The sequence below is a fragment of the Coenobita brevimanus genome, chromosome 50, assembly GCF_032717465.1.
Source record: "Coenobita brevimanus isolate Jiangsu-jjx chromosome 50, ASM3271746v2, whole genome shotgun sequence".
Taxonomy (NCBI): domain Eukaryota; kingdom Metazoa; phylum Arthropoda; class Malacostraca; order Decapoda; family Coenobitidae; genus Coenobita; species Coenobita brevimanus.
The window spans coordinates 20,054,088-20,063,193 of NC_137003.1; the positions used below are offsets into that span (position 1 = coordinate 20,054,088).

Sequence of the window (9,106 nt, forward strand, 5' to 3'; positions counted from 1 at the left end):
GGTCGTGTCACGTGTGTTACCCTGTGGTTGGAAAGTTCTAGAAACCTGTGTGTGAGTATGTGTGTATGTGTGTGTATGGTCACTAGGCTTTGTTCGTATGCTATCTCACTGACACACTACCTATATCATCCCCTGACTTGCTACTTCCTGTGTATTGTCAACATTTCCTCAGTTAACTTGCAAGATCATTTCCCGTTCCCAGGCTTGCCTGGAGCTCTGTCTATCTATCTATTTATTATGATTTGTAATTATAATATGGAGTCCTGACATTGCTCGGCCGCACTGCTGAAGGTCCTCCGACAGCAATTAGTATATAATATTGATAATAATATTGTATACATATAATATTCATGTTAATATTGTACAGATCCAGTAATATTACATTTAAACAAGTTGTATACATATTTGAATAAATGCAGTGGTTGTTGTATGACATTTTGTAAGAAGTGTATGTATAACAGACATACGCATATAATTGTGCAATGGTAATACTGCTAGGTTATTACATTACATATTGAGTTATCCCTTTAGTAATGTCTAATATTTCACCTAACTTGTATGATGATACTGGTAATACAGAATTGTGGTAAAATTGTATGACTTATAATATTGTAGTAACATTGTGGTAATACATAATTGTAATATTGTGAAATATTACATAATATTGTGGTAAAGCATAATTGTGTTGGACTTATAATTGTAGTTACATTTTGTTAATGCAACTGTTACATAAGTGTGTTGCCCTTATAATTGTAGTTAAAGTTGCATAAAAGTTACATCTTGTTACTGCAACTGTTACATAATTGTTACATATTGTTTGTAGTTACATAATTGTAGCAAGTGTAACATAATGCAATCGTTTGTCGTTACATGATTGTTACATATTGTTTGTAGTTACATAATTGAAGCAAGTGTAAATAATGCAATCGTTTGTCGTTACATAATTGTTACATATTGTTTGTAGTTACATAATTGTAATAATTCCAGTCCTGACATTGAATCCGATCATGCTGCGGTCGATGATATGATGTGCCATGCTACTAGCTTGTGGAGACAACAATTTGCTTTTTTGTTTGTAGTTTATGTGGTATTTTGGCATTTGTAGCAACACTTACACTTATTTTCATTTGTTTGTTATGTGATCTTACTGTATTTCTTTTTCTTTCTTTCTTTTTTTTTTTTTTTTGTATGTATTGATTTTCTATAGTTTGTTTTTCATCGTTTCTCTACGTTTTTTCGGTGTTGCTCGAGGTTGCATAATTGCTGGTTAATTCCCTTGGGACCCTTTTTTAAGGTTTAGTTTATCCTGCACAGATATTACTGAAAATTATATTATATAGTCCCATATTTTGTTATTTTATTTAAGAAATATATATACACTCTATACAGTATTAACTATATACACTGACTTGATCTTCACTTGTACCTATCGTGGGCAATATATGTGTCAGCACTGTGCGGAAATCTTTGTCTTCATGACTGTGTGGAAGATGTTCATTCTTGCTAACGTCATTTGTGTTGCCCATTTTTTTTTTTCTTTTCTGGTTTTCCTTGTAACTTAATTTATCTGTTTCCACAAGGTAGCTTTAATTAATAAATGTTTAACACAGTTCTCTTAATAGCTCACTGGGTAACTGTGATTGTATTTTTTCTTTATCACTTTGTAGATGTAATAATGTATAGCTGTATGTATGAAACACATATTTTATGTAGGTATAAATGTTAACACTCGTTGGTAGTAAATAAATGCTATAATAAATGAATGAATATATACAGTGTAGAATATTTATTGTTGGTGCAAGTATTTAATGATTGAATTATGAAGATAATTGAAGTAGGTATATGTATTTAAGTTGTGATTATACAGCAGGTTTTATATGTTTGTGCAAAATGTGTTGTCTATCACTGTGTATCGTATAGATGAAGTAACTATGTAACTCTCTAATTTTTACCGTGGTGGAAATGGTGTGAGTGGTGTTGCACGTGGTGATAGCGTTGTTCTTCACTGGTTAATTGACGTGTTGTGGGGTGTCAGACACACGGCTTGGCGTCGTCTCAGCACACGTATGGTGACGCCGACTTCCCACACTGGTAGCTGTGGTGAGTGAATGAGTAACGATCAGTAACTTGAGTGAAGAGGAATGAGTAAGATGAGTTGTGAATATGGACTTGGTATTTGCTTCGTTGTCTTGACCTCTTCACTCCTGCGTCAGTGATGGAGGTTGGGTGGAGGTCGCAGAGAGAGGAGTGTGAGGTCTGGTGGTTGTGAGTTGTGAGTCCTGTCTCACTCTTCGTTTGTTTGTGTTGTTTTTCTTTCTCAATGTTTTCTCGGTCCTTTTCTCTTTTGCTTTACTCATTGTGGGATGAAGACTGTCGCTACTTGTAGGTGCGTGTAGATTATACAGACGACTCGTAGATAGATGGTTGTAGTTCGTTGGTTCGTTGTAGAAATTGCAAGATTGTTTGTGTCAGTACATTGTTAAACTATTGGCAAAACGTCGTGTGACACTTCTACCTCAGCGTGATGATCGTGGAGACGGAGGGGGGGTTGGAGAGAACTGTCAGGAGCTGGTTGTGAGTTGTTGGTTGTGACAGGTATTTTTTTGTTTTCACTCTTGATAATGCAGAATCAATTGTACACTCGTGGGCTTGTATTTTGTAGGAAATCATTGTAAACTGAAGCTAATATTGTATAGTGTCACCTGCTTTTGTAGAAATTCACTGTTGATTCGAAGACAAGGTCCGTACTTTCGCTGACACCAAATGTTACAATAACTTTGTAGAAACTTGTAGTGAAGTTTTGTAGATTAGTTATATATATATTAAAGTTGTGGACGAGCGGTTGTTATACGTGAGTAGCTTTGTAAGTAGATAATATTGGTTCCCTTTTGTCATGCAATGACAGGAGAGGTAAAGAATAGTATGGGACTATTTTTATTTGTCTTGGAAATATTAACAAAGTCTCACACACACGAGTGAAGTATAAGTAGAGTACCTCGAGCTACCTCCTTCTCTCTCTCTCTCTCTCTCTCTCTCTCTCTCTCGACCATGTTGCTAGGCTCGTTCTTCCTACTACCCGCCGGTTCTATGGCCTGTCTCCTTCTGAACTCTGCTTCCTAAATTCTAGTGAAGCAGGGGTCGTGTCACATGTGTTACACTGTGGTTGGAAAGTTCTAGAAACCTGTGTGTGAGTATGTGTGTGTATGGTCACTAGGCTTTGTTCATATGCTATCTCGCTGACACACTACCTATATCATCTCCTGACTTCCTACTTCCTGCGTATTGTCAACATTTCCTCAGTTAACTTGCAAGATCATTTCCCTTTCCCAGGCTTGCCTGGAGCTCTGTCTATCTATCTATTTATCTATCTATTTATTATGATTTGTAATTATAATATGGAGTCCTGACTTCATTACAAACAGTCCTGGCACTTACAAAAAGGTATTTACAACTTCTGTCTATCTATCTATTGCCAGATACCTCAATCCCGTTTGGGGTGGCCACAAACAAATCGCCTCCAAGTCGCCCTGTCCCCCACCATTTCACTGCCCTGCTCCCAACTCACACACCCCTCTCTCATATACCTCTCCACCCCATCCCTCCATCTCATCTTCGGCCTCCCCCTCCCTCTTCCCCCCTCCACCTTACTCACATACACTCTCTTCGTCAGTCTTTCAACCTCCATCCTCTCCACATGGCCAAACCACCCCAGTGTGTTCCTCATAACGCTTCCTATCACATCCACAGCCACACCACAACGCTCCTTTATATCCTCATTCGTCAGCCTGTCTCTCCATGTGACTCCACAGGCTCCTCTTAAATAACTCATTTCCACTGCTCTCACTCTTGACTTGTGTCCTTCCAACAACGTCCAAGCTTCACTTCCATACTTTAGAGTTGGTATTACAATACTGTCATGTAGTAACTTTTTCACTTCCATGCTCACTTCCCTGTTTCTTATCACTGCCTTCAAAGAACCAGCAACCTTTCTTCCCTGCTGTACCCTTTCAAGCACTTCACCCTCCAAACCTCCATCCTTACTCATCACACTACCCAAGTACTTAACCCCTAAAATGCGGGTTGTCGTGTTTGCGACGCTCGCCAAAAAGGCCATAATGGCGGATCGTTGCATTTGCGATTCGAGTTAATTTTGAATAAACGCGGGCAAGGATGTTCCAGCTGGTATTGTCTATCAGTACCACCACCCTTTAGCTACAATTAGCGTACTTTACCTTTGTACTACTGACCTCCGTTGTTGCCAAGTATCACGTTTTTCTCCCCTCCCCACCCATCACGGCCCGGCCAGCCTGGTTGTGATACATGGCAGCGCTCTGACTGCTCAGAACTGTAAATCTGCGCTCTCCTCTCACAAGCAGTTTATGCTAATAGGAAACGCTTGTTTTTCCAGTTGTCATAATAGCTTTTTTTCGCACAGTTTGTCCCTGTTTAGCGTCAGTTTACCGCAGGCTTTTTTCAAAGTGACATTATGCCGAGTTCTAGCTCTTCCGAGTCAGTGTGAGTGGCCGACAGGAACGAGAATAAAGTGACGGGCGTAAGGCAGAATAAAAAGCGCGCTGTGGTGATCTTTTGGGAAGTAATATGATTGAAAATAATGTAGTATACATGTTTTTAGCTGTGAAAATGGAAATGTTTGTTGAGTGACGGGAAGACCGCTGCTGCGATGCATGTTGGCCGTACGCTTCGTTGATTTTAGCCTTATTTTCAGTGTTTATTGAACAAATACGGATTCCACACTACCTGTACGTTGTTGTATAAAGTTTACTGTGACAGAATGAGCCTGTGGTAGAGGGGAAACCGGGTTGATGGAGGTGTGAAAGTGAAGATTTTGTTACCCAACTTTGCAAGTCTCCACAAGTCCTTGGGTAGTCCACGAAGGCTCAACACCAGTCTCTGGAGAAAGCTGAGTGTAAGTACTATCTGCCATACCAAGTATAATGTTCTAGGGTTAATCTCTGATTTTTGGCTAATATTTTCCTACAGGTACTCAGACCGCGATTGAACCTAACCACCCGGAGGGGGAGTCGGCTGTCCATTGGCCGCGCATTAGGGGTTAAACATACTCACATTTTCAAATTCCTCACCATCCAACCTCGCTGTACATTCACTGACTTCACCTCTTACAAAGACCATCACTTTACTCTTCCCTACATTCACCTTTAGATTCCATTTCTTACACACTCTCCCAAACTCATCCACCAAGCCTTGCAGGTCCCCTTCGTCTTCACTCAACAACACAGTATCATCTGCAAACAACGGAACAGGGAGTTTCCAAACACTATCCTCTCTCACCAGGGCCACTCCAACATCCACTACCCTACTTTGTACCTCTTTTATTACCCCATCCATGTACAGATTGAACAGCCATGGAGACATGACACATCCCTGTTTCAATCCAAGACGTCGTGTGATCACACGCACTGCAGCCTTCGCACCATCGTACATACTCTACACAGGATTCAATAACTTCCCATCTACATATATTTTTCACACTTTCCACAATCCTTGTCTATCCACCCTGTCATATGCTTTCTCCAAATCCATGAAAGCCGCATACAACTTCTTTCCCTTCTCTAGAAACTCTTCCACTAAAGATCTAGGAATGAATATCTGATCTACACAACCTCTTCCCTTTCTAAAGCCTCCCTGTTCTTCTCCAACTAATTTCTCGGTTCTTTCTCTAACTCTGTCATTAAGTATCCTACCATACATTTTTCCTATTATTCTAAGAAGACAAATGCCCCTATGATTACCACACACTTCTTTTTCCCCATTTCCTTTGTACAAGTGAATAATTATACCTGACTTCCAATCCTCCGGGACCTCCCACTCTTCCTCCCAGGCCAATCTGCACATCTTCCACATCCATTCTACTACTATCTCTCCCCCATGCTTCAGCATTTCACCACACACTCCATCAATTCCTGGGGCTTTCCCTGATTTAACTTTCTTCATTGCTTCCACAACTTCTATCCTACTGATTTCTTCCTGTCTTCTCACCTCCCTCCTTCTCCCAGCCATTCCCCAGCCACTTATACTCGCATTACTTCCATCCTCTATGTTCGACAATTCCTTAAAGTGTTCTCTTCATCTGCTCACTTTTTCTCCCTTCTCCACTAGTAATCTACCATTTTTATCTTTCATTCCCCTGCTATCTTCACTTCCACCCAGTCTTACTCTTTTCACCTCTTTCCAGAACATTTTCTTACAGTCCCTCCAATTTACACTCAAATTCCTTCCAAATTCCTCATCCACTCTCTTCTTACTCTCTCTTACTAATATTTTCACCTCTCTCTTTCTTTCTACATATAACTCTCTCTTCCGCCTCTCAACTTCTTCCACGCCCCTATTTCTCATCCATTCATTGTATGCTTTCTTTACAACTTGACTTCACTATATAGTCCTTACACTTACAAGAAAGTATTTACAACTAACAGTTATATGAAAATATTTACAAAATGCCTTCATTATGTACAGCACTGGGTGAGGCACACAGGCAGAGTGAGTCAGAGCGAGCGTGAGGGGAGGAGCGAGTGAGTGTATGGCCTTGACAGCCTGGGGGATGGTAGTGGAACAGTTACTTTACATGCCAGCCAGCTTTTACCCGCGAATCTTGAAAAATGTGGTCACAATGAAGTTTTCTAATTCAGACTGTTTTAAAATGGCACTGGCACTGGCCGCAGCATTATGTCAGACCGTTTTAAAACGGCACTGGCATGCGGTGGATTAAATTCTGCAGTGAATCTGACAGTGTAGCATCGGATGTAGTTAGACTGTGCTAAAGATATATGCTGAGAGAAGAAAAGTCTATATATACTATACTCATGGGAAACTTCAGTGCAAAAGTTCACAAATCAAAAAATGGAAAAGCATGTATTGGAAAATTCAAAGTAGGAGAGATGAATGAGAGGTGAAATGGTGGTAAATTTTGCTGAAAAGAATAGCATGAGAATCCTAGATACATTCTTCCACATGAGAATTGGGAGAAAATGGACCTGGAGAAGTTCAGATGGAGAAACCAAAAATTAAATCGACTTCATTATGGCAGACATAAATAACATGATCACCAGGGTCTCGATTATCCTCAAAGTAAATGGACGAAGTGACCATAGAATTTTGGGTTGCAAAGCCAGGTTCAGTTTCATATGTGAAAGAATGAAGTTGATTACAAATAAATGATATGCCCAATATGAAAATTCGGAGTAGAAAAAGAATGACAGACAGTAAGTGGTGCAAAATTTTGCTGAAAAGTATAACATCAAAATAATGAACTCATTCTTCCACACTAGAACTGGGAGGAAATGGACCTGGAAAAGTTCAAATGGTAAACAAAGATGAAATCTACTTCATCAAGGCAGAAATGAATAACACGATCACTAATGTCACAGTTTTCAACAAAATAGAGTAAGTGAACACAGAATGGTGTGTTGCAAAGCCAGACTGAGCTTCAGAAGTGAAAGAAATAAGTTGATTAAAAATAAAAGATATGCCCAATAAAATCAAGCGGAAAGAAAGTAGCCGTTTATTTAGAAAAAAAAAAAAAAAACAGATTTCAGGATCTAAATTTTCCTGAATGTGACACTGATGAGGTGAATGATATACTAAAGTGGTAAAGGAATCAGCGGAGGTTGTGGGAAAAATTAATACAACCAAAATCAACAACTACTAAAAAATGGTCCACGAGCTTATGAATAGAGGAAAGGAGATGAAAGTAAAAACACTGAAAAATGTAATAGAAAGCGGAATTAAATATGGATATTAACAAAAGGCAGAGAGAATAAAAAAAGAAAAACATGGATGAGATCAAAGAAACCGCCAGGAGGAAAAAGTCTGAAACATGTACAAAGTAATATGGCACTAAAAAAGCAACAGAGTATAATAACTGAAAGACATAAACATTGAAGTCATTAAATGCAGAGAGAAGTTGGTGAAGAGAGTTGAAAATTTTTACAAAGAACTGTTTGCACCAAGGACAATACCAGCAATAGCTAACTGTTCAGCTGACACAAGCGAAATACCAGAGGCAACACCAGACGAACTAAACATATCTCTTCAAACTATGAAAAGAGAGTAGGCCCCAGAAGATCGAGTAGCAGCAGGATTAGTGTCGGATGCAGGAGTGCAAATTCAAGACTGTCTCCCCCACTTACTCAATGTATGAAAAAGGAAGAAAAGTCCTCAAATATGGTTAAATGCAATAGTTAATTTCATTTACATAAAAAGGCTCATCCCTCCCTGCTGTGACAGGAAGGTGCCAATGTGATAGTCTCTGTAAGACCAAATGGCTCTCGCCTTCTCAAGGTCCAGAATGCTGCGCAGGTAGAAAGAGTAAAAGCACTAATAGACTCCTCGGGAAATCCCATCCCTGTGTCTCTGGACGTCTAATTAAATTCAACTACAGGCAGAGGTGGGCACCGGTACCGGTACCGGTACACACACACAAAAAAGAAAGAAGTACCGAGTACCGACTCGGTATTTGGTACTCGGTACATGAATTTGCATAAAGCAAACTTGCTCAGTATTGATTTTTTTTTTTTTTTTTTACCACACTGAGGACCCACAGACCAGTCTTGTCAGCAAAGCCGGACCTGAAGAGAGATGAAAGATGTCAGACAACTGTCACAGTCACATTAACAATGGGGTGACTAAAGCATAAGGTTTTGCGACCGTTCAGTTCTTTACTTTCAATACATGGATCGCTAAACTTTAACCAGCCACTATAATTCACATTCTTATACACCTAGTTTAGTGTTTATCAAAATAAACACAATTTTATGACTACATCGTGTCATTACATGCAGAATAATCTGATTAATAATTACACAGTGCCCTCCAGTTTTCTTTTCCAGTGTTGCCCTTGAGGAAAATGAGCACTTCAAAATGATACTCACTGTCCCGCCCGTTTTGGTTTGTGCGCGTCCTTCCGCAATGGAAACAGACGTTCCACACCAGCACTGGATGGTATTGGCGTGTTATAAGATACAGATAAGTCTCTGAAAACCTTGCAAGGAGAGCAGTCCTTGTTGATTTTATGTTTCTCAGGTTTCTCCAAAAATTCCTTTACTAGCTTTATCCCAGTCTCTCCTTT

The 9,106-nt window shown here is 39.6% G+C and overlaps 1 protein-coding gene across 1 annotated transcript in view; it reads left to right on the forward strand.

Annotated features, from left to right (window-relative positions):
• LOC145399698 (ionotropic receptor 93a-like) overlaps positions 1–8,403 on the forward strand; it is a 68,830-nt gene extending 60,427 nt beyond the window's left edge. Inside the window, exon 5 of the mRNA XM_080272245.1 lies at positions 8,266–8,403. Within this exon, the coding sequence (XP_080128371.1) occupies positions 8,266–8,403 (138 nt within the window). The remainder of the gene's footprint in view (positions 1–8,265) is intronic.
• The last annotated feature ends 703 nt before the right edge of the window (positions 8,404–9,106 follow it).